Source organism: Hippoglossus hippoglossus, chromosome 13, assembly GCF_009819705.1.
Source record: "Hippoglossus hippoglossus isolate fHipHip1 chromosome 13, fHipHip1.pri, whole genome shotgun sequence".
In the NCBI taxonomy this organism is placed as follows: Eukaryota; Metazoa; Chordata; class Actinopteri; order Pleuronectiformes; family Pleuronectidae; genus Hippoglossus; species Hippoglossus hippoglossus.
The window spans coordinates 23,409,192-23,436,512 of NC_047163.1; the positions used below are offsets into that span (position 1 = coordinate 23,409,192).

The following is a 27,321-nucleotide window of genomic DNA, read 5'->3' on the forward strand; positions in this document are numbered from 1 at the left end:
TCTTTCATCAGCATAGAATTTGAGAAACATTAACTTGTGCGTTAGAACTCACTTCAGTGATTTTACTACAGCTACTTCACCCAGTGTCCGTACTTACTTCTGGAAAATGAATATTCCTACAACTACAGCAAAGGAGATGAGGTCTGCAGTCACCCACATCAGGCAGTAATCCTGTGGTCTCTGGAAACACACAAACACACACAAACAGCCACACGCACATTACATGAACATACTTAGTAAAAATGAATCTCTGAGTTATGTTTTGTGTGAACTTTGCAAAAGTATGTTATAGCAAGACCCACCACTGGATGGCAGTATATATCAACATACAGTCTCTTATGTTAGAAGCATCATCTTAACCGTCTTACATGATATGTACATTAGTCCTACAATATATGATCTTAATGGCTGAATCCTCTATAATTACATTGGGACAAGTTATTAGGTCTTGAAATGTGCATTCTTGTCAACATCCACAGAAAGATGTACATTACCTTTGACAAAGAGGTTATGTTTTCACCCCTATCCATTAGTTTGACAGATGGATTGTTTTTTAAGCAAAATTACACAGGAACAGCATAACAGATTTCCATCAAACTAGGTTGAAGGATGTGGTATGAGCCAGGGAAGAACCCATCAAATCTGGTGCGGATCCAGGAATTAATATTTTCATCTATTTTCCAGGGAATAATCCATGAATATTGATTAAAAATATCATGCACATTAAGGGGAAAGATACCTGCGAGTGTTAGATATTTGGTGCAGCTTGAATGAATTTAAGGGGACTATTGGGCCTTGGCGGAGCTGTGCGCTCTACCAAGTGCCATTCTAGTTTCACCTAAATTCACCGTGCAAACTCTCCCTGAACCACAGCAGGGGGGCCAGGGTCACATTAACATGTTGTCATGTTGAGTTCCCATATGGCGACACAGACAGGAAGACCAGGCTGGCACGCTGAACAGACGAGGCAGGTGAAACAATACCACAGAGACGCAGTGTTGAGCTGTTCTCTATAGGATCTGCTACAGTGACTATGCTTATTGATGCTCTTAATAAAAAGGTATTTTCACTGTCCCGGGACTTCAGATGAGTGCTGGAAAATAATAGGACGAGCCTGTTCAGTGCAGGTAATAAACACACTGGAAGAGCTCAGTGGAAAGCAAGGGTCCCAAATTGACATCACCCAGAAAAATCTAATTAAGTCATGTAGAGGAGGTGCAGCTGAAGGAGAGGAGACAGGCTGAGGACAAAAGTCAACACCTTGACCATGAGCTTATAGCAAGCGCAAACATGAATGAAGATGAACACATCACAGGAGGAGTCTAGCATTTTAAAATGAAATGTGGTCCGTTACAGAAACAGAGAAACACTTGTGTGTTGATTATAATCTAATAGCATCTGTACTCTTTCTTACAAACATACAAACCAACCAAGAAACAAACGGAAAGGGGTGAAAACACAACCTCCGTGGCGGAGGTAACAGAGAATCTAAAAAAAAAATCTGGATTAATCTAAAATTACTGCCAATCAATCAAGTCGCAGTTTACATCCATGTTTATTCAGAACTATTTTATAGAGTCTACAGTCCAGACTCATATGTAGGGAAGAAGACTTTGAAGGATTTTAAAATAAAAGGTTTCATATAAAAGTGTATTTTATCATAATTACCATGCGCCCGATGGGGTAAAGCACCCTTTTGAGGATGTGCGGAGCCTCTGAAGAAACCGATGACACCCCGCTGCACCAGAGCACAGAGAACAGCCAGGGCTCGTTGACAGTGTAGAGGGTGAGGTTGATGTAGCTCTCAGAGAAGTCACTGAAACCAATCACACACACATCTAAACACATTGGTTTTAAAACATAATACAAGTGTTAAATTGCCATCACATGTGTGTTCCCCACCTGATTTCCCGTGTGCTGGCCTGGTTGTATCTGAGCAGCAGCCTGCTGATGCCCGACTGATTGAGACTTTGAGGACTCTGTTTCTCCACTGAAGTCTGGATCAGACCAGGAGCCAGCTCTCTCACCTGAGCTCTGTGCTCATCTGGAGTCCACATCACCTGCAGACAGCACAGGACACACAACCCTCTGTTACACCTGTCTCTAACGCCTCAGCCATACTTGTCACATGTGCAGCGAATGAAGCTGCGCTACGGGCGTCTGTTGTTCACACAGGGAGTGTCTGCTGCGGAGGTGCTACATGAGGTTTCTGGCATGACGACTGCATTTCTACTAATAAAAGAAGTCTATGTGCTTAAATAAATGCCAGGCATCTATGGTATGAAGCTGTGCATCCTCCAGTCCTTGACAAATGAATGGATTCAGTCTCAGAAACATTGAGTGCGTTTACTTTGAAACAGGTATAGGTAGTGTTTATAAAGATGTTTGTGACATATTCAACATATACATGCATTAAAACTGTGGTTAAAGATAATCAATACATTTATAGTTTGGAATATTTGACATTTCCAATCATCCTATCACATTAAATATGTTCAGAATGAATAGCCAGACATTCTTCTGTGGGTGCTTGGCCCATGGATTGGGTTCCTCTACACCTACCAGGTTCTGAGGAACCCCAGACTGCTGCACAGCATGCAGTGTGTCGTTGATCCAGCTGTGGTACAAGGGGTGTTCCAGAGGTGGTCTCCTGAGCCTGAAAACCACTGTGCTGTTATGGTAGGAGGACAGCTTTAGAAGCTTCTCCAGGCTGCACACACTCTGGTTGGCAATCAGAGTCTTCTCATGCGGGGACAGCATGTGCACCGTCCAGAAGGGGTCATCCTAAAACACAGGACCTCATATAAGGGAGTTTTACTGTTTAAAATATGATCAAAACAACATAACAACGCTTCAACTGCTAAAAATTCAACTGTGTTTTTGGAAACCTGAAGAGAAATATATATGCATTCATAATCCTAATTGTTCCTTTGAATAAATGCATTTATTTTAATGTGATGTAGACTGTTTGGACAACGCCTACAGGAAATAAAAAATAGAGGATTATTTTTCCTTATTTCCTTCACATTCTTTCTCGCTTCAGCGCTCCCTCACTCCTTGTCAAAGCGTACAAGCTTCTTTTTTAGGTCATCCATGATGTGCTTCACCTCATCATGTCATTTTGATGACACTTTTAATAATCAATCAGGACATATTATGTGGCATGTTCTGGCAGATAAATCAGACTGACAATGACAGTGACTGTACAGAAGTAATAATGGTATTTTGTGGAATACATATCCAGCAACAATGTATGCATGTGCAGTGTAAATAGACTGAAAGGAGAACATAATGTAGATTCAAACGAATACTGACACAGCAGAGGCAGAGCAGCAAAGTGTGTCTGTGCAGCAGTCCGATCTCATTTTCAGTTTCAGAAGAAAATATCAAACAAACAACAACAGATTTTACAGAGATTATTTACCACAGTAGCTTGGAAGCAAGATGACAAGAGGAGTACAAACTCTTGACTAATGAAGGATTACAGAGTCCACAAAGAAGCAGTTAAGTAAGAAGTTAAGGGTGCAGGAGCAGGCAATGGGTAAGTAGGAATAATGGATAATGTCATGTCACCGTTTCATTTCCACATTTCATTTCCTGTAGATGGTAAATCATATGGATGCAGGCTGGTAAGAATAATTGTGGGTAGCAGGTAGAGCGTGGATACTTGACATCGGTTAAGACATTAACTTTTAAATGACTTGCGAGTTCCAGTCTGGTTGGTCAGGTTGGTTGTGTTCATTTTCTACACTGCACATGTCTGTAATCAGGAAAAACAACTAATAACCATGTGAAGGATAAAGTGAAAAATACTCTGAGCAGGTTATATTAACTGTATCGGGATTGAGTTCGGTTTGGACACAAAAAAAATAATGTTTTGGCCCGGGCTCGATTAGTTTCTCTCGGGCTCCGACGGGTTCGGATAGAAAAATGCAGCCTGTAACACACTACAGGACAGGCTGTATGTACACTCGGGTTGCCTTGGTAGTGGTTGTTACCGTTGTTACCGGTGTTACACTTGGTTACATGGTGTTCAGGCACAAACCCATTTCATTACTTGCCCAGCGGCCACAACGTCGTTAAATTTTTTTCATAGACATAAACTTATGTAGTTTATTTTTGTGCTTCAGCGCCCACATCACTAGACGGTCTTCTTGTTAAATGTCCAGTGTGACCGATAACACAGCTGTTGTCACAAGTTTATTGCCCCGTGGGAAAATTTCGACACTGTGACATCCCTAATTTATACACACTTTTCATTGCTTGTTTGTCTGTCTCATCCTGTCTGGAGCACTAGTCTGGCACATCAGGTTAAAACAAATAATTTTTCTGACGCATGCTTTGACCCTGGGAATCTCTGTAACATAAATGGATCTCAGCGTTTAGATGAAACCGTCATGGCAGATCAATTAGACAAACATGATTCAATGGCCTATGACTTATATTGCACGTCACGCTGTGTGAAAAGCTGAAATGGCTTTAAAATAACCCATAAAATAATTCAGTTGACTTTAGCAACCCAGAACTACCTTAAGGAACCACTGTCCGGCATTGAGCTGCTGCAGATCTGTCCAGTTAAAGAGTGCGGCTTCATCCATCTGCCTCTCTGGGAAAACCTTCTCTATGTCTGTGGTCCTCCGCAGCGTGCGGTCGTGCATCAGAAAAGGCACTCCGTCCACACTAGTGATCAGAGACAGGTTGGAGTTGGAAAGGAAGGTAAAAAAAAGGCAAGAAAGAGGAGATTGTATATAGAACTGATGAATAATAGACTTATGTCTGCTATGCGGACGACACCCAGCTCTATCTTTTCACCAAGCCCAACATTGCCCTCCCACCATCTTCCCTCTCTGACTGCCTCATAAAAATCAAATCCTGATTCACTCAAAATGTCCTCAAACTTAACTGCAATAAAACTTCTCCTTGTTGGCACCAAGTCCACTCTGGCCAAATGTAACAGTTCTTCACTTACAGTTGACAACTCCACAGTTTCTCCATCTCCCCAAGTCAAGAGTCTGGGTGTCGTCCTTGACAGCACTCGATCTTTCGAATCTCACATTAATAACATCACTAGGTCTGCATATTTCCACCTACGCAATATCAACCGACTCTGTCCGTCTCTCTCACCTACCAGCACAGCTATACTTGTCAACGCACTTGTCACCTCCCGTATCGATTATTGCAACTCTCTCCTCTCCGGTCTCCCACTCAAACTCCTCCGTAAACTCCAACTGGTCCAAAACGCAGCTGCCCGGATCATCACCAGGACCCCATTCAGCGAACACATCACTCCTGTCCTCCAACAGCACTGGCTCCCTATCAAATACTGCATCGACTTCAAGATTCTCCTCCTCACTTTCAAGGCTCTCCACAACATGGCACCTCCTTACCTCTCTGACCTCCTGCACAACTACACACCCACCCGTACTCTCTGCTCTTCCTCCTCCATGCTCCTCAACACACCTCCTGCCCGGCTGTCTTCCATGGGGTCAAGGGCCTTCAGCCTTGCAGCCCCCTGACTCTGGAACTCTCTCCCACAAGCCATCAGTGAATCTGACTCTCTCCCCACCTTCAAATCCTGTTTAAAAACTCACCTCTTCTGATTGGCGTACTCAGTTTAATTTGTTGTATTTACTTGTTCTTTTATTAGTCTGTTGTTCAATATTTTTTGTATTTATGTTTGGTCTGTTTTTATTTGTATTATTTGTACATGTAAGGTGTCCATGAGTGTCATGAAAGGTGCCCATAAATAAAATGTATTATTATTATAATTATCATCATTAATGTTCTTATTCATGTGCCTTAATTCTAGGTACATACATCATTTCTTTGTCACAATAAGGATAATAAATGTTTATTTACAGGCAGCAGTGCTTGTCTCCCAATTATTATATATTACCAAAAATATGAAATCATGTCAAACGAGAAAAACTGAAAGGAGAGCAGAGGAGACAAACGTTTTGGGATGAAACTTTTTGGAAAATGAAGCTGCTGGATATTTGAATACCAAATGATCATCAGGATGTTATTCTGACAAAAAAAAGTGACAACAATGGCATCTGATTGTTTTAATATCTGACATTATAAACTTAGCTGAAGAGAAAAAAAATTCTCTATCAATATGAGTGTGTTAACTGTTAACTCCTGACATAACGGTGCCCAATAAGGATCACAGCGTTTTATGAGAAATACTTTTGCTATATCTCATAATACTCATTGCATAACCTTACAATATGTGTTGCCTCTCAATAGCTTTATATACTGCAAGAAAACGTGATATAGTCATGAGAAAAAAACAAAACAATGTTTTGGCATAGTTTGAATGTGTGTGTGTGTTTGTGCGCTTTGACTATGTCCCATATAGGGTTGTGTGATTGGTGCAGATTGCTGACAGGTGAGCTTCTGAGTAATTAGACTTGATGACAACCAGAGCGACAGTGAGGCGGGCGGGCGGGCGGGCGAACACACACACACACACAGTCTGCAGCTGGGTAACATGTAAGAGTGTACTGACATTTACCGGAAACACACTGCAGTGGTAAATACAGGCCAACAAACACTCACCCTAGCTGGGCCAACAAAGCAAACCCCCCCCTACTCCTACACAACAACTCCTCCTCCATCACTTCACATGCATGAGATGACAAGTTTAGCCGCTATCCATCATACACCACTATAGTATCCACTCTCCAACCTCCCTCTCCTCCTCCAAGTGTGCCCCGCTGGGCTTAGCCTGTCACCTCCCATTATGTTGGTGATGTAATGCCTCCATCGACTGACTTCAGCAGTTAATAACCTGAGTGTGTGTCCAGTTACTCTTGTCACATTTTGAAATATTACTACTTCATTCATTTCTCTTTGATGACACATCATTTCTAAAGAGCACGTAGCCATTACTTGTCTTTTCTGACAGAAATCATAATCCACCTCATTCCATTATATTGACAGAGTAGACAGTTAACAAAAGCAACAAATTGTGTTGTGGTTGATAGTACGTAATGCTTAATACTGGTATGCATGTGTTTTAGGGAAACCAGAATTCTGATGTCATTGAAATAAATCAGTGAGGCATAATCTAGACGAAGAAAAAAATAATACTTAATTTTTTAAGCTTTGTCATATGGCTGTATTGATCAAGTTTGAGTGTGTATGCACACCTGATAGCCACATCAGCTTCCAACCCAGTGACGTTCATCTGCAAAGCTCGCTGGAAGGACCACAGTGTGTTCTCTGGAGCCAGCTGGAAACACACACACACACACACACACACACACACACACACACACACACACACACACACACACACACACACACACACACACACACACACACACACACACACACACACACACACACACACACACACAGTAAAAACTAACACACAATTACACAACCTATTCCTGTAACAATGACCTAATAGATGACTTTCCTAGAAGTCCTACTACTGATGAACAAAATGTGAGAAAAACACAAAACAGATCTACAAAGTAAAAAGAAAACCATAAACATTATGACGTATATGAACATGGACTCCTTCCACTGAACACAGAGAAATGGTGGAAAATGAAAACGGGCAGTCATCTTTTTCTCTTCAAGTCAAGGTTTAGCTCAATACAGAGTCAATAGGTTAAACACTTACAAAAAATGTATCTTCCCATGAAAACCCCATGAGTAAAGCTAATATCTGGGAATGATGCCATAATCAATACAGATTCCTTCTGGGAAACTGAGTCAAGTCATGTGATTTTTTTTCAGTTTTCCAGTGAGAGTCTTACAGCCTCGCAGATCTACTCCTAAGTTTAGATTCCACTGTGACGATCGATCGCTTTATGCAAATACCACAAAAAGCAAGGAGCGTTTCGGAGCAAAAATCCACCTTCCCTTTTCTTCCAAGTGTTGTATAATACTCAGAAGTTTAATTTACCAGGTACATTAATACTTCTTTAGGAGTGGTTTAGAAGCGTTTACATTAAACTAAGCACATAAACAAAATATGAAAAATTAAAATGAGGTCTGCATAAACCATAATAAATCCTCCTTCTAAAGCAAACTTAACCAGAAGCCTGTTAAAAACTGTAATCTGGAGTCTAAAATTGGATCAGTGAGAGATCTCTGCATGTCTTCTGTATTCTGTGTATTTTCCAGAAATACACAGAATACAGCTGGTAATATATTCTTGCCATGCATCCGGCAGTTGAAAGCTCCAAGCTCTGACCGGCCAATGTTTGTGGACTATTTTCAGTTGCAGGACCATGAGGTCATTAACAGACTAGAATAGCTCTGGGAAGAGCAGAGAAGAAAAGTTAATGAAAAACGAGGTGGACAAATATCTATAAAAGGCAGCAGAGTTTTTCCTCTGCTATCTCCAGATCAGAATCAAGTGGTGCTAGAGGCTCCATTTCACAGAGCCTCAGTGTCATCAATGGCACCAAGGTTTGGGTTTGATTCCCTCTGAAGCCAGTATCACATAGCTGAAAGTGTATGGTAATGAAAGAGCATATGTAATACAATTTACTTTGCCTGTTTCCCACCTCCTGATTGCATGAGAGAGGTCAGCTGACTTACCATGGGGGCTCCCCGAAGACCAATAACGTCAGGACGGGGTTTGAGAGAGGCGTGTTCCATGATGCAGGGGGAGGTGATGTAGATGGGCATCACATAGAGTCCCAGTAACAAACTGAGATACAGCAGCATGACGACCACCTGGAACACTGGGGCACATACATATGACAATATAGTTTGATCTGATATCCAGATACGATTGCAGAAGTTGAAAGTATAGATCCAATTAGCTTGTTTTGCTGAGATTTAGATGAGAAGATTGATGCAACTGTCACTGTGTCGGTATATTAAATATTAGCATAGCCTAGCATAAAGACTGGAAACAGGGGGAACAGCTAGCATGGCTCTATCAAAAATCTGCCCACTAACACCTCAGAATATCACTAATTAAAATGTCATATCTCATTTATTTACAGAGAGTTATGGACCAGATTCTGTTACCTTTGTTTCACCTCTCCACCCAGTCCCAACCCCATCTTATAAAGCTAGACATGCACGTGGCATAAATTCTCTGATGTAACTCCCAACAAGAAATCAAAAAAGTAGGTTTAAAATATGTCAAACAATTTTTTAAAATGTTACAAATATATCACATACAAATTTGTACTGTCTCTTTTTTGCTTTTATCCACCTAATAATTACAGAGATCTCTCTCCGTCTGTCTGTATGTGGAGCACATATCTTTAGAAACGTTCACCTTATTGGCTTTACACTTGGCATGTATATTGTCAGGAGCCCAATAGTTCACAATACTTTCAATATAATTAACTTTGAATAAACAGGCAGCCAGTGCTCTGGAGCAGCAGTGGCTGGTCCTTCTCAATGTAATTGAGGTTGTTACAACATCAACCAATTCTCCAGTTCAGGGTTCTGCATACCGAGTCGAACGTCACAGAACTTTAAGTAAACAGATGAACAGCTCTTTGTGAAGTGGTGGCGTAGCTTGAGGGTTCTGTGGACTGAGCCCCACAGCTGGTCTTCAAATACTGCAGGTCACTTTTACAGTTTCAGAAAGAAAAACGCAACCAGCATCACCACAGGCCAAACAAAAAGCCCATTACAACCAGGCAGGTTTAGCATGTGCACTGCACAAGTACATAAATATACTAAAATATGACATTATCTTGCCAAATAACTGCCTTGGTAATATTTAGTCTAGGACCGATAACAGTTATCATCTTCACCTGTGTGACCAGTAAAAAATACAGCTCATATTCTGAGACATAAATAAATAAAGCCATACCTCTGAGAATCATTGGAAAATGATGAGAAACATTTTAACAAAGAGAAAATTGATGCAACATCTAGGACTCTTATTCAGTTTTCAAACAGATGTATGATGGAAGCAGTGGCTGTGAATATAGGTAATGTTCACAACTGTCTATAGCTGCACTAAGAAGCCAGTGACATTGACATCAGAGGCCAAGGACACACAATACACTTCCTTCCCTGCATCCACATCAGTGTAAGTAAGCGATGAAGGCTACAAATGACTCACTTTGTGTGTGTGCGTGCTCCCTTTGTGCGCACGCACGCACGCACGCACGCACGCACGCACACAAACAGGAATGTATTTGTTTCAAGGTCAGCTGTGGGGTGGGGTTGAGGAGACAACTCTTGTTACACACAGGAGATTCACAGTCCACACACACTCCTTGGTTTTCAGACTCCATTCTGCATTACAGCAGAGATGCTACAGTGGGAGGAATCAGGCCAAAACCTTTCCACCTCATCTACATCTCCAAAAGCAAAAGACCCTTGTTTCTCACAGTACAAGGCAGAAACTGCCTTGTCCAGAAAGTTATATATAACCCACTGGAGGTAAAATCATCAATAAAATGTATCTTAATATTAACTAAAGGTGCGTCCAGGAATGCACTTACAATCCTGAACTTTTCTAGACGAGTACTATGTGTGAATGCAAATGCCTGAATAAGTTGTCCTCGGTCACTGTCCTGTGGGTGTATATTTCTAGTTGGTGAGTGTTCTTCAAACACGTTCATATTCCAAAACAGATTAGGAGTCTTCTTATATTTGGGCATTTCATCTTTATTGATATAGGATGGTAAAGCCCAATTCATGCTTCTGCGTGCTACGCAGGTAGCCTACGCAAAGGGCAGAGCATTCATAGTTGTGCATAGGTATGTGAGTCTTGCTGGTATTACACCCCCCGAAACACTAGTGGCGGTAGAGTTTTTAGGCCTGTGTTGCGTGTCTTCCGGTTTCTGCTGTGATTATTTACAAATCCTGTAAAAAATGAAGGAAAAGAAAGACATCGTCCGTGTTCGTTCCTTAAACTTAATTCAAAAATGGTGGCGAGTCTGCCGGAAATGCGATGCTCCATGTGAGCTGTCCGAGCTCCCAATTGAGCTTAGTTTTAGTTTTGAAAAACAATGTACATGACCAACATCATTTACAATAAATACCTTAGATATCTGGCGATCATTTTTACGGAATACAATAAGCCTGGTACATAAATGACAATTAACTTCAAATGTATTCACACCTGTTCTATTCTACAGCAGTGTGAGTTAGAATACACGTTCAGTGCTGCTAATCCCCAGAGAGAGTCCTGCACCTGAGGAGAAAACAATCCAAGGTGTCCGGGCGGGAAAACATCACATGAGACTGAAAGAATGTTTGTTATCTCCGACACCCTGGGTAGAGGTCCTGGCCTCCGTCCACAAAGTGTTAATCATTCACCACTCTTCCTGTGCCTCTGTGTGTGTTGTGTGTGCGTCACAATGTTACATCATGCAACAGTGTCTCGTATTCTGTGTTGCGAAAGTACACATACTTGTTTTCTCTGCACGGGCGACCTGTCCAGCCACAATCCAAGACAGTGCTGTGACAGCAGCAAGAGCCCCTATGTGCAGGAACGGACCTGTCGCCTGGTCAGAGACGTGCGCCAGAACAGGGAGGAATAATAAGAGACAATAGATCAACAGAAAGGGACAAAAAGAGATAGAGATAGGGCAAAGAGAATTTGAATTTAAGAGAGACAACAAAAGAGATATAAAGAAAGAAGTCAGAGAGGCATGGAATGACAAAGATTATCTGGAGTTAACACATCGGTTACACTACTCAAAATATGAAATAATAGATACAATTGAAGGCCGATTAAATGGCATCAGTAGCGTGATCTGTCCACTTCAAACACTCACTCCTCACAGAGACACCCTGATTATGCACTTCCTTGGATATTATTAAGGAACTTAATATTACCAGACAAAATGCAGATATTACACTTTGTTACCTCCACCAAGGAGATTTTGTTTCCACCCCCGTCTGTTAGTTAGCAAGATGAAAGAATCTTTTGTGTTAGGGGACTGATTTCTATTCTATTCTAGTGTGTGAAATTTGGTGCAGGTTGACTGAATTTAAGGATAATTCTTTGTTGAAGGTTTGCTCTCTCTTCTAGTTTCATATGGAAAAGATAGATTATTCTTCTTCACACTGGTTAAGGTGGTCATAGCTTAATTGTTCTTTGAAACAAAAAAGAGTTAAAGTCTAAGTTGTTGTGTATACTGTGAATAACAGACTTCCTTCCCCAATGCATGACAAGACTTTAGAACTGAAACTCAAACTCAGAGCCCCTTGTGGCTGAATGGATACAGAAAATGCCACATAACCACAAGATCATTGGTGTGAGTCCATACTGGAACCGTCACCCCCCCCGAAAAAAAAGTGATGTCAAGGTATATAAAGTGTCTTTGGGGCTTTCCTGTGTTTTAGTGTGCTGACCTGCAGGGAGATGGGGATGATGTCCCACTCTTGCCCCCATGTTTGATTGATAGATATCACCCCAGCGACGGTGGTGAGCAGAGCAACAGACACTCCAACCTGTGTGAGCAGAAAGGGAGAACTTTGACTACATACAGTACTTATACATTCTCACAGACAGATGCACAAAGACAAAAAACAGATTAACCCTGAATAGCTCCCAGGCCTGTCACACCTCCAACACTGTTTGGTTCTTGTGTTTGTTTTGCAGATAACGTTCTCAAGCAGGTCATTTACGCAGGGCTTTCACAAGCTGGTTCAGGACAAGTTCAGCTGAGCGTGCAATCACCAAACAGCAAACAGATAAGAGGATACACACACAGAATATGTACACACACACACACATCACAGACTATATTAGGGGGACAAAATGACAGCTCCCCAAAAGTGAAGCCAAAGCATCTCCATCCTGGTGGCTGGCTGCAGTAATAGTCAAAGTATAGGTTAAGAAAATGTTTATCAAAGATGGCTTCTGTCTTTTTAAGTAGTTCTTACATAAGTTCTGATGTTCAAGTGCTCATTTTTATGGTACCATTGGTAAATCGTTTCTGTAGCACTTTTTATCTGTTGCCCTTGTAGGATTGTAATAAAGACAACCAATCATTTCACTTGGACTGAATGAAATAATTGGTAGGTGTACCTGTCTGTCACTAACCGACCTGTCAGCCTGCGCGCACCCTGTCCGTGCTCTCACTGTGCATAACCAGAGTCTTCACAAGCTATAGAGACACGGCTGAGGCAAAGAAGACAGTCAGAAATTAGCGAGCGAGTCACAGTCAGCTTTTAGCAGTTCATGCGTTTGGGGGGCATAGCTTTGACGATTTGGGCTTCATTTTTGGGAAGTGGGAGAAAGTGGAGACTCATTGTCCATCTTTATACAGTCTAACATACACACACAGAGAGAGAGAGAGAGCGAGAGAGAAACATACATCTATAAATCTTGCTGACCTCCTTTCTACCTCCAAGTTTTCCACACCAACACTCACACAAACACAGTTGCTCTCACACTTGGCACATTACCTTATGGAGCCAGTGCAAATTTAACTGTTGTCCAAGTGCAACGTGGCAAAGTGCTAAAATCTGAAATTAGATAGGGGAAAAAAAAAAAGACAGATAAGAGTACAACTTTCAAAAACAAGTTCTGTCTCACAGATTTCCACTTGCTCAGCATCAACATGTGACTATGCTTGTATGGCAACACATTAATCATGAGCGCAGCCTGTAGCACCTCCGCATTTGTGTGTATTTGATGTGGGACAGACCATTAAAAATGCAATGTAGGTGAAGCCAGCAGCGGTAGTTGCCAGGATGGGAACAGTGCCATCACTCCACTCCCCAGAGCGGTTGTAGAGGAACCTGCAGGAACAAGAGAGGGAATAATGTTTCTCTTCATCTGAACACTCACCTGCATTTTATCACAACTAACTGATGTGAAGGCTGCGGTTTGAATTTAAAATGATTATCTGTCACCTTTAATCCCTCAAATATAAACTATGCCTTATAAATTGACTTGAAATTATATAGAAATTATATAAAGTTAAGCACATTGAAAAAAATGAGGACCCATGCTCTTTAGTATTGTAGGCTGCTGTGTTTCAAAGGTCTCTGATATACAGGCAGACGATCAAGTAACCTTGAGATTAATGCTTTATTGTTGCAATAAAACTAACACAAACATAACAGACAGCAGCCTCAAACCGCAGACATAACTGGGCTACACGGAGCATACAGACCAAATAGATTATGTGATTGCTAAAATTAATGGAAGGGTGGCAAATTATTAATAGCTGGTTTCTGTCTTGAGGAGGAATGTAAGAGTAGGACACAGACAACAAAAATATCCAGACTTCACAGCATGCAGCAAGACATACACAAATACATACCCATGAAACTGTAATGTTAGTATTACCGTTGCTATTACTAGTGAAAACATATCTCATTAGTCCTCTTTGAAAAAGTAGATGCCCAGTATCAATCAAAGTTAGCAACACTCTTACAGGTGTAACTTGTTTTACATCAGTGTAATCATGGTGGAAGGCAGTGCCAGCGCTTGGAGTTTTTTCAGCCTTCTGACTCCTAAGACGATAAAGTCATCAGTGCGGCCATATTTTAATGATATAAGAGTGCTGGGGAAACTTGATCAAAGACCTTATCTGCAGAACACGTGGAAAGAAAGCTCAAAGTCTGATGTGGGGGCTTCTGAATGACCCTACATATCCCTGTGCTGCAATTTGCATTGTGTTAGCAGACTATTCACCTATCGCACACAATAATGTTTAGTCACTTAACCAACAAGTTAAAAAAAGAGATAGAGAGAGAGAGAGAGAGCAGCGGAGTCAGTGTGTGTGTGCGCGCTATTACTTTTCTTTCATTTTCTAGGACTATCATAAATAATTTATTTATTATCTAGGGCAGTAGGGCTCCATCTGATTGGCCAAATATATTGACATGCACAGTGTGAATCCATGGCACACCACTCATTGCATTTCAAGTCGTCTTTTGCGATACGTAAATCGCGCATGTTGATATGGCGATGAAGATACATTATTGATATATCGTGCAGCCCTACATGGGACATTACATTTTGTGTGTGTGTTTGTGTAAGAGAGGGAGAGAAAACATGAGTGAAATAATATTAAAAATAATTTTAGTGTATGTTTAGTCTATGTTTTTTTTTTACATTTAACCACATGAATACAGATAACCATGATCATTTTGGTCACTATAATTTTGACATGAAGATTTCCCACAGTTACAACTCTAGTATAAGTAAACACCCATGTCACTCCGAGCTGTAATTCTCAAAAGACTGACACTGGGCATATCAAAAGGTTTACAGCCGCAGAACAAAGATATTGTTTGTGTGTATGTGTGTGTGAGTGTGTGTGTAAGTGTGTGTGGTGGCCTGTAGCACTAATTACATCCAAAAGCCTTATCAGTGGTTTGAGAGGCCCGGATCTGCAGCAGGGTCACTTAGCACTGATGATCTTAGGCCTTTGTGAATACATGTATACTGCAGATGGACCAGGACACAAGGCTACTGAATCACGAGAACATAGAGGGCAGGGACGTCATCTCTGTGATTATCTGTGGAATCCACACAAAACGCAGGAAGAGCAGGAAATGTGTACACTTCCTATTAAAAATGAATGGTTAATGTCTGCCCACCAACAATGATATCCAAAGATAACAAGAAAACACACTGGTGGTGAGACTGCTGATAAGGTGGACTGGGGTGAATGTTCGGGGAACTGAAAAAAAGAGGATGGAGAATACAGACAGCAAAGGATGTCTATTAAAACGTAAAATGGGTGGGAAATAAGGGAGGACAAAAGGGAACTGGGATACCACAGAAACAAATGACATTGGGTAAGGAAGATTAAAAGAGGTAATGGAAGGGAAGGTGATGATAAAAAAGGTGACATTGTAGAGGTGCCTGTCAGCAGCAGGGGAGGGGGAAGGGAAATAAGGAAATTGGCAAGAAAGACGACCAGTGTATGTTACATTAAAGGGACACAGTAGCTATTTGTACTGTAGCCTAGCCTATAGAACGATGTATTCACAAGGGACGATAGATATACGTTTGTGGCCTAATGAAGTAAATTTTAGGGAAATTTGCACTGTTATTTTTTTCAATATAGTCGCCCCCTACATTTAGTCCAGTCGTGGAGTATAAGGATCCTTGTCATCACCCTACTGGGTATTGATTAGTCTTCCAGAATGAGTGTCATCTCTTCTTCTCCATGCTGTAAGAAGGGGCACCCTTCCTTCGTGTTACCCTCGTGTCCTCTTGGACCTCCTCGGGTGATGAGCCCTTGAGACTGACGTAGCGGATGACTGCCTGTCCTATTTCCAATTTTCAGTTACCAATTATAAATAAGAATGGCAGAGCCCAACAGTTGCCTTAAAGTCAGTCAAGCTGCAACAGATTTCACACAGTTAAAGATACCACCTCCCTACACAACAAAGACTGACTCATATGTGCAATTTAGTTGCAATTTACAGGAATTGTACATGGATGTTGGATGTAGAATTGGCCCCTTTGTGTAAATTATGGCCCAGATTTAGAAAAATCCTAGCTCCCCCACTGATAATAACTGACAGCCATTAGAGACCATAAACAGTAGAGCCCGGGGGTCTGATCAGCCTGCTTTGGGCCTGCCTCAGGAGTGGCTGTCTTGTGAGCAAAAAGCAGAAACACACTGAGAAACACAAATGAAGATGAGTTCCAAATAACATCCTCTGGTGCTTTTCATCAGAATATCCCCAGTCAATTAGTGTTGATCCACAGGTATTGTAACACCCAGTCCTAATAACTAGTCTCAATTTAGGTGAATTAGTGCTTTGACAAAAATCGTATGCATGATTTAAAAAATAGATACATTTTACTTGCATTTGAAATAACGCTTACACATGGTATCTTACAGTATATGTCAGTCACATCAAGTAGTTTTTTGTACATGTTGTACAGGGCTGACAGTATAGGAAATGTTTTTTGAGCAATACCTCTGTTACATAATGGTGTAATCTGTGAAGTCCTGGGTCTCTGCTCAGATTAAGGCAGTAGACAGATTAAGCTCGTGATTTAGGAAATGAATAAACAGACAGGCACAGATAAAATCTATTTACAGCCAAACCAATACGGTGACAGGCGTCTGGTGCTAGTTTAGACATGACAACACACACACACACAAGCAGTCAGTTTGGTTGTGTACTCACCAGTTGAATTCATTGTAGTCATTATGTGCCTCCCACCAAAAGTAGCACCAGACCAGCAGCAGACAGAACGTGAGAAGGAGGATGAGTGACCACAGCAGCTCCCACTGGGCAAACACACAAACATGATTATATTACATTATTATATAGATACTATTATTATTCTCACACGGACATACACTGACTGACACACACACACACACACACACACACACGTTTTCCAGAAGATCTTCAGAGACTTTATAAGTGAAGTTAACTTTTCAAAAGCTAATCCATTTTTGAGCACATGTTTTGAACTGGCTGCTGAACTCTTCAAAGAGTATTCCCTCATACACTTTGCTAATTATCAAGGATTTACTTTTAATAACTTCACATGCAGGACAATTAATTACTGTTCTCCTCTGTCCTGCACTTTTGTACTGTGGCAAATATTAAACCGGCCACATCAGCAGAAAAAGATAGACAGATGCGAACACTTGGGCCATACCCGAGAGGATTTGGAGGCAGACTCCGCTACAGTACATCTTTCTCAAAGTAAGCGACTGAAAATCCATTTTCTCTTTTGCGGTGACTCAGAAAAGAACCTGTTGACCTTTTTTATGAAGCAAAGACAACTATTTCTCATTTAAAAGACAACAAACGCAAGAGAACTTGAGCAGCATCTGCTTCGGCTGACTTCAAATGAGCTGCTGACACACACGTTCACAATGTTAATAGAATGATGTCTCTGTATTGAAAAGTAATTTCGGACTTTATCAGCTAACGTCAGTGAACTCTTTAAGTGAAAGGTCAGAGAATATGCGCATATTTTAAAAAGATAATAAGTAGTTAGTTAGCTAGCAGCGAGTCAAATCTAGACAAAATTGCACAAATCCCTTTTTTCAGTCAATGTACTCCTTAGATGTGGGTCAACTGTAAGTGTAATCAAGTGTCTTGCATGCATGTGGCAAGGTAATGGAAGGCAAAAAAAAGGGCAATACGAGTATGAACAACAAAGATGTATGACATGTTTTTACTTGATCATTTGGTTGGCATTTGATTAATCAATGGAGAAATATGTAACCTATACTGGTTCCAGCTCCTCCAATGTGAGGATTTAGTTTGTCTTTAAACAAGAGGTTTAAAGAATAAAAAAGAAAACTAACTTGTGTTTTACATTACATGGATTATGTGTTTTATGTTGTTGTTAACTATGACCTGCGCCCTGATCTGTAGAGTACGAAATTTCGCTGCCCTGTACGATCTAACGTGTAATATAGAAGTAAAAAGTAAAGCTGAATTTGAATCAAGAAAAACAAAGACTAATCCATATTTATAAGCTGCTGCCTAAATATCCTAGAATCATCTGTATGTGTGCATTATACGCACTAGTGTCAAGATAGACTCTCAGTCACCTTGAATGCACCAGTGTTGTACATGCCAGAAGTATCAGATTATTATCTCCTCGACCAGCTGATGTGATACAGGTAAGACAGCCTGTCCGAGCTGTTTATATCTGATCTCATCCTCACTGTGGTTTAGTTCACTAAATCTTAAGTTCTTCACGTATTTAATATGGAAGTTCTAATCATAAATAAAACATACTGCTTCCCCACATTTCATTATTCAGACCTGGGACAAACTGAACTTGGGAATCATGATGGTATAAAGTTCTATTACTTAATTTATGGACATGGTTCTATGGCATGAGCGATCAGTTGTACAGAGAAGTGAAAAGAGTCAAGGGGAATGCTGATTCTATCCCCCCTCATATTTGGACATGACTTATGAAGAACATTTCAGAAGTGTGAGAATAAACTTTATTAAGGGTTGTTCACCAAAAAATTAAATTTTAAGTCTAAAAGTCCGCAACTGGAAGTGGCGATGCTAGCAGATGGTAACCCCCACCCCGGCGTGCCCTTGGGCGAGACCTTGTGTGCAGCGTGTGTGTGTGTGAGTGTTTCCAGGGTGTGTGTGCGAACGTGAACGCGGCTCCATGGAAGGATATTAAGGCATAAAACACGGTATAAATTAAGCCGTTTCCAGTCGAATTTGAATGTCGGGGCTGCCGGACACTTGGATGACACCACAGGGGCAGTATGGTATCTGCTGTTGTTTTACGTTTGAAAAATTGATCACCAGTTACTTCAATAGTCTATATGCACACTGTCTTCTGCATTCAGACTCGGCCAGTATTTTATTGGATTGGATTTGGCTGCAACACTGTTTACCCCAGAGACTCCAAAAGTGATTTGGCAACTCAAACACTCCATCGGCATAGTGGTGTTAGATAATTAGTGAATTTTCCTTTTTCGGGGGGAACTATCCCTTTAAGGTCCTCCTACATCAGATAAAATGGGCACCATCAAAATAATAATTGGCTACACACATCTCTCAACATTAAGCTAATTACCCTAAAATGAAATAAAAAGCAAATACTGTTTGACTTTTCTGTAGCTTTACCTTTATTTTTTAACCTTCTCTGCACAAACAACATCAGAAGTGGCAGACAGCTCTGCTCATTGATGACAAAGCACCATTGCTGGTTCCCATGGTCCTTGGTGACTACCTGAAAACACCTGGGAAATCTGACCTTGCTCCTGAGAGATGACATTGTTCCACCCCCTTCACTCTTTCACTCCTTCCTCTCTGCAATAATGTGGATGTGATCCGAGATGCCCCTGAGAGAACCAAGTTCTCTTTAATAGATTAGATCTTCTAATAAACTGAAAAAACATTTCATACGTTCCATAAGAACATGACATGAATATGACAATTAGTCATCTGTTATTGTTGGATAAATAGGAATCTGTTTCTAGGGAAGAAAATCCTGTGTTTACAGTCCAGGGTCTTAGTGGTAGCTCTTTGGCCTTAAGGAGTGGATAGTTTTGATATTTAATTTAAAGTGTCAACCCCCAAGTTTCAGCTGAAGTGTCTCTCATACACATACCACATACCAATTAGCTTGTTAATGATCTAGGTTGCTATGAGCAACAATTCCAGTAGCAGCACACACACTTTAGCGATAGAAATGGCGTATGAAGTAGAGGCCTTATGCCTCTGGAGTTTCCTGACGGCCAAGACCATTGTTGTCCTGAGCCGCTTGAACTGCAGGCATAGGCAATGTGTGAGGAGCGCAGAAGTCCAGAGACGTTCCAACATCACAACCACACTGACGGCTGTCTTAGCCAGCGGTCCAACATTGTGTGTGTGTGTGCGCGCGCGCGGTGGCGCGAGAGGATGGGGGACGTCTCTGAATGGTTGACAGTGTGGTGCATAAATTTGAAAATGAGAGCAGCTTTAGAGATTCCCCACTCACAGCTCACCCATGAATGCTGTTTTTTATAAATTCTGTAATAATTGTGATATCAGTACATTCATGCATTTTATTAAAGAACAGTACAGTTTACAGCTCAAAAAGCCCATTTAAGTGTGCAGTATCTCTTTAAGTTACTAAAGTTCCTGGATTTTAGTTGTAAAAGTTTTAAAAATAAGACAAAGAAAGCTCTGAAGAATACCTTATATTTGTTGTTAGTGAGCTTTTAAACCTCCCATCAGGCCTGATGGTATCTCTTCCTGTTTCCCAGCTAACTAAGCAGCAGAGCTTGTGTGGCCTGACTTAGCCTGCCCTGGCGACATCACGTTAACATTCTGCATGGCTGGCATTTTATTCAGGCGCAGCACCCCCATGGCAGCAGAAATCTATCAGAACATCACAAGCTCTGCTTTGGGAATCAGACTGTTTGAAGAACAGTGCACGCTAATGGCCATCCATGCTTTGCTCTAGTAATTACCCTGACTATAGTGTTACGCTGTTCGCCCCTTGGAGAAATCATGGAAGACAAAAGAGGACATAGTTCACCTTTGGGAAAACTAAGAGCCACTGAATTAGCTCCTATTCAAATCAAATTATTAAGTTGAGCTGTAATTAAAGCATAATTCCAAAATATTCAAATGACTTTTCAAAATCATCAAGGACCTTTTTGTAGCTAATTTAAGAAATGTAGTCCAAACAGCTGCAATAGCATACATTAAATATATTTTGAAAACTAATTAACCGTAAATATGAAAAAAGGATGGAAGTAAAGAACCTAACTATATTGGACAAATGTCACAGCTAAAAACAGAAGCATTAAATGGATAGGGACAAATATTACTGCAGCATGTAGACATTTGTATCTACTAAATATTTATAATCCCCCCCAGTCACTATAAATCACCACTGCATCAGAGGAAGTTGTATCAGTGATTTAACATCTGGGAAAAGCAGGTGTGGTAACTTCTGCCCTTTTTCAGACAAAGTTAAAAATAACAAAATCACTGCAATAACAGCTAACACACTTTTACCTCTCTCTTGGTGGATTTGCGTTCGTCTATTTTTCTGTCTTGAAATTTAATGTCTATCAACTGGTCCAGTACAGTGGATTACAACTGAAGCAGCCAATAATAGATTTATGATTTTGGCTTATTGTGTTGTTTTTTAAAACCGTCTACAGATATATCCTTGCAAAGTTTAGCATTTAAGAAGCACTTAAATGTCTGAAGTAATTGTGGGAAACCTTTCGGTTACCATCGTCTATTTCTTCTTGTTAAGCTGACACCATCAAGCCGTTTAGTTCTCAATGCTGTGTGATCACAGCGGCAAAGTAGCATCTCTCTGGTTCAAGATCTAGTGGAAATCATTTGTGCTTTATTGCTTCCCATCATAGACTGTATTTAAAGATGGACGACATGACAGCTACACAAAAGTGAAGGCAAAGCGTCTTCATCTCCCCCGGTGACTAGATACATAAGGTCATAAAACCCACCTCCTTCATCTTAGCTATCTATGATGTTTCTTCAAGTGTTATTTTTTCCAGTAAAGTTGGTTTTAATTAGTTATTTGATGCTATAAAAATGTGGTGAAATGTCATGATTGACAAATTTGCACACTCTGGCTCCAAATGCTCCAAATGACAGTGTTCATATCCATGATATTATGACTGAACTACTAGATTGTGGGAGGAAGTGGAGACTGACTGCAATGACACATGCACAGAACATGGTTAAATCAAAGACAAATGTATCATCACTTGTAGTAATGTAGATTCCATAATGGTTACAGCAGTTTTCTGATATTTACTTGTCCTACTTTTCCCTATGTGCACAACGTCTAATGCCAACATGATTTAGGCAACAATACAGAGTGCTATCCACAGGAGGGACATTATGCATGCTCAGCTGCTGCTCTATTGCACAGTACATGCATGCATGGGCATGTTTGTTTAGGTACACATAAGAAATCACACACACGTTGTATTACTATTTAAACAAAGCACATGACAATCTTATCTACTAATTTGTAAGTTATAATGAGGATGCAATGTGGTCGAGGAAGCTATACAAAAAGTTGCATAACAAAACCTGTCATTCTTCAGATTCATAGGTCAGGTTGTGTATTGTTGTGTACATTTTCTTCAAGCTACAATACACAAGCCTTCTGTGTATAACTCTGACCTCCTTACCAGCAGACAGGGAGAGAAAACAGCCCAACGGCCTATTAATCACACAAGCAAGCATATGGATCGTTATTATAATAACAACTGCACACATTTCAACCACATAGCACTGCATTCTTTGGTATAACTACAGAGTGAACTCACATGTTATGCTAAATGAGCCTGTTTGGGTGTGTGCTGGTTACTGTGTGTGAGGATGTATGAAGGAGTGGTCCTTGCATTATGTACAGTACATTACTGTGTGTGGCTACAAAAAGGTGTCTGAACTTGTCTACAATTCAGACAATTTTCCCAACACACTTTGTGCTTAACTGATAATGCGCTTCTGACTGTGATAGAGCTGCTGTTTGTGTGGGTTACACAACTGACAAGATTAGTCAGAATGAAGACAGTAGCTACTGTACAAGTAACTACAAAGAGAGGATGAAAATGTATGTAAAGACATAGAACCCAAAAATTAGAGCACACGTATGTAAGCAATTTATTGTAATTTAATAATGTATTACCCATGTATATTTATAGACCATAATTTACTCCATACACAATACACATTACAGTTATGAGATGATTTATGTTAAGACGATTTCAGTGCAAAGTAGATCTCTGTTACGGTAGTTAACACACAATCAAATTATTGATTCAGTTAGGTACGACCAAGTGTCAACCCATACGACGTCGCGCATTGGTTTGTGAAACTCTTCATTGAAGCCCACAGATTGGGATTTAGTCCAGCGCCATCTTGTTTTTTTTGAAACCAGAAGTAACTATATTTGGAGGATCAGGGGGTGGAGCCTGACAGAGCTTGAGGATACTGCACGCCCACCTGCACTTATCAGCCGTCAATATTAGCTGTCTAGACCATAAACACAGTATGAAAATGTTTACTGATGATGAAATTCACATTAGAAGTTGCTATAGTTTCTAGAGAAACAAACTTCTATTTGCAACCAGTAAAATCACCCTCTGCTGGTCATTCAAGAGAATTCAGGTTTCAGGCACTTCCGCATTGACATCACTTTCCAGAACTGGATTCTGTATCTATTTTAATATAGTCTATGAGTACAGTATGCTGCCATCTAACATGCCAACACTGCAGAGAGAAAATATGATGGATACAGAAAAATATGAATTCACAGATAGATCCAAACAAACAAACATATTTTCATAAACTTATAAACTAATGTAAATGTAGGAGAGAAGGCAAAAAGAAAAAGACAAAGCTACTGCAGCTTTTAATCTTTCTCTGACTGTGCAGCCTCACATGCCTCCCTCTTTGCCTCTATCTTCACTGGACTTAACACCTCAGTCCCTTGTCACATTCCTGAGCATATCCCGATAAGTCCCTGGCATTTCACACTGGGTGTGCACAGCTTTATAATGCAGCACCAGAGTAAGGCACAGAAAGTAATGTGTCTGCAAAAATAGGGAGGAGGAACTGAGGATCAAAAAATAAAACACTTGCCAAGTACTGAACTGAAATTTCCCATTACTTTAAAATGAAGAAATATAGATAACAATGTCAAAGTATTTCCCTTTATTTTTTTACTCCATTTTCTAATATTAAATGTAAAGCTTTAGCAGCAAATCATGCGACCATTTCCAGCTACCAATTGTTTAGCTTGTAGCATTTGATGGTTGGTATCATTTGTTTAAGTCAGAGCAATCAGACAATGTGGCACAAGTCACTCACTATATGTGTCACAAGGCTCAGCAGATGCACAGAAAGAAGCTTGAGGCTTTGCTAATCACAGCCAATAAAGTCAATATGTTGCTCTGCAACAATCCGAACACTTGCATGTTTACAGTTGGATGGTTTTAGATTCAAATAAATCACACTGGCTAGAGAATGAAATTGCAACCCATGCCTTGCAGTGTATTAACATTATAGAGAAGCTAAAAATACATCCCTTGTCCTTCAAGGCCTTATTTTCACGATCTGGAACATGTCAGAGTATCCTGCATGACTGACATCTTCTAGGAAGGAAATGTGGGGAAGTCAGGAGACAATATATATATATATATATATATATATATATATATATATATATATATATATATTATACTATAGTCAGTGATTAACAAGGGTGCAGCTCATGGCTTTTTTTTATTATCTATTGCGTATTGAAGAATATAGTCATAAAACCTGATGACATTTTCCTAAAGCCCGGGCTGACATCAGATATTCAGTATCCCATCACAGGACACAGAGTAGCTGATTCTCTCAAACGAGAAGATGTAAAGGTAAATGTTTGGCACTGGGGATTAGCACAAATCATTATAGTTTACACAAACTAATCTAGATCTTTAGATCAGAAACACAAACAGTAAACACAGAGAGAGAAACAATTCATGTGTTTGAGGGATGCTGCAGCTACCCCGCTCCAACCAGTGAGCTGACCGTGAACACAGCCGTTAAGCTTTTTCGAGCACGGGTGGGGTGAGCATAGTAAAAATAAGTTAAGTTAAATCATAGGCTGTTCAAGGGGAATAATGAGAAAAGGATTAATGCGTTTATTACCAAAATAGTTTTTGTTTGACCCTGCTTAACCTTTTTTCCCCAGCACAGTGTGAGAGTTTTTCTTCATCAGGATAACTCTCAATAACAATCTATGAATCATTTACAGCTGCGCTCACAGCTTCTGAAAGCAAATATTTACCGTCGATGATGAATTGATAATATGAGCCAACAAGGCATTTCCTACATATTTCAGGGCATATTGTAAATATGTTGTAGATAAAGGGTTTGGTTTATTAAGACTGTAAATATAAATATCTGCCTTTACTCAGGTGAGTAACAACAATGGATGATTTGGAAACTATGATGAAAATCAAATCAAAAACCTACCCTCTCTGCTGTCTTGGCACTAACAAGTGGGTGTCCCATCTTTATGTATTATTTAAATGCTGTGTTTTGATTTTTATTATTATTATTATTATAATATATGTATGACCTTCAAAATCATCCCCCATGAAATAACCCAATATTATTCTTTATACACTTCCCTTATTAGTCCTTATTATTCCTGTATCCTCCCCATTATTCAATTCTGCTCAACATTGGCTCGATCCCAACCTTCCACCATGTTTCAGGAAAATAAGTTCTTTAGTTTATTTTCGTAATCAACAGACAATGACAACATTACCTCCTTGGTGGACATAAAAATGGAATTCTGGACACTCACGAGAACAATTAAAATTTCACAGTAAGTCTGAAGCAAGACAAATATAATAATTTCACGAACAAAATCTCTTCAACAACTATTTGCTCATATCCTCTTGCAGCCAAGTAACTGTAACTCCTAATTCTAGGTAATTATTTTGCCTGCCTCGTCCAATACCTCACAGTGCAGGGAAAATGAAGACCACAAGATCACTGACAGATGATGGCAGAGCAGCTTTGTTTCTATTTTTGAAGCCTTTGTGTGACTGAATGGTAATGAGTGGCTAAATGGAAATACTTTCAATTATTACTGAGAGGTCAGATCGGCTTGCACTGCATGACGTGGGCCTTCCCTCTACAAAGCACCTTGAGTATAGGCAGAAGCAGTTTCGCTGAGACAACCGGTCGACCTGAAACGGCTCATCACAGTGAACAAAGATGATAAAGGGGTGAAATAGCATGAGCTACTTGTGGATTATGAAGGATTGCACCGTTGTTTCAACACGACACTCTCAGGTCTCACGCTTCTGTGATTCGCTCAGGTCCAGTTACATGTAGCTGATACCTGCCCTGGATTGGTCACAGTTTGTTTACTGGGATCGTTACAGATGCAGGCTTATGTGACATCACCTTGACCTACGCTAGGTAGCACTCGCAATGGAAATGACAGGTCTTTTCAGCACCAGGACAAAGCAGCACTTGGTAGTGGCTCAGTGTGTCAGTTCGATATGTGGAATCACCTGGATGGAAAGGGTGTGCAGCCTGTAGCAGAGTGCATGTGTCTGTTAGCTTCTTACACTTGGGTCAAGAGCATGTTCGTGTGCTGTACAACACCACACGGTCAAAACAAAAGGATGAGCACCGTGAACAAAAAATGCAGACTCTGCACTATCCCGTCAGTGAGCCTGAAAGACAACCACTGGCAACAGGAAATAGAGCTACACAGTGTCAAGTTTCCTGCAAACAGGGGGAAAGAAAATCAATACGTCTTTATTTAGTTCTGCTATGCTTATTTGATCCAAGTGCTGTCAATGACTTAGTGTGTTGTTTAAACATCTCATTTAGGGTTATTGTAGGCTATATGTATTTTTTATTTGTTTGTGCCTACAAGACATGAGATTGTTGTTCTGTGTCTCTGCTCATATACAGTATAATATGGCTATGGCTGGGAGATATGACTTCAAATCAAAATCACGATTATTTTAAACTTTTACAATTAATGACACACACACACACACACACACACACACACACACACACACACACACACACACACACACACACACACACACACACACACACACACACACACACACACACACACACACACACACACACACACACACACACACACACACAATGAATCCGAATAGTTCCAGTCACTTTAAACCTAATGTCCTGTGCCCACCATGTTACATCTCGTGTTGTGTGTGAACTATGTACGCGTTTCCTACGTTTAAATACTTAAATACATTTAAACACAACGTAAACTTCAAGTACTGTAGCCTACGTGTCCTAATAACCTCTGATCTGTGTTGATGTTTATTGTCAACGTGTAAAGTGAGGGCAGGTCAGCAAGGGAGTGAGGTTGGAGGACATGCAGCGTGGTAATACAGCATGGAACGT

At 40.4% G+C, this 27,321-nt stretch overlaps 1 protein-coding gene across 7 annotated transcripts in view; it reads right to left on the minus strand.

Moving 5' to 3' along the window:
* Positions 1-27,321, minus strand: part of gdpd5b (glycerophosphodiester phosphodiesterase domain containing 5b) — a 51,972-nt gene that overhangs the window by 5,208 nt on the left and 19,443 nt on the right. For 5 of the 7 annotated variants that reach the window (XR_004615751.1, XR_004615750.1, XM_034603357.1 and 2 more), the window contains 12 exons: positions 17,062-17,165; positions 13,605-13,698; positions 13,363-13,422; positions 12,304-12,402; positions 11,357-11,450; positions 8,563-8,708; positions 7,155-7,237; positions 4,530-4,680; positions 2,563-2,784; positions 1,903-2,060; positions 1,669-1,816; positions 98-180 (listed from right to left, as the gene is read on the minus strand). Coding sequence is in view for 5 of the 7 variants with exons in the window: in XM_034603352.1 (XP_034459243.1) it covers positions 98-180; positions 1,669-1,816; positions 1,903-2,060; positions 2,563-2,784; positions 4,530-4,680; positions 7,155-7,237; positions 8,563-8,708; positions 11,357-11,450; positions 12,304-12,402; positions 13,363-13,422; positions 13,605-13,698; positions 17,062-17,165 (1,442 nt within the window). In the remaining 2 variants the exon portion in view is untranslated. The remainder of the gene's footprint in view (positions 1-97; positions 181-1,668; positions 1,817-1,902; positions 2,061-2,562; positions 2,785-4,529; positions 4,681-7,154; positions 7,238-8,562; positions 8,709-11,356; positions 11,451-12,303; positions 12,403-13,362; positions 13,423-13,604; positions 13,699-17,061; positions 17,166-27,321) is intronic. The other 2 variants (XM_034603356.1, XM_034603354.1) reach the window with 1 other exon arrangement.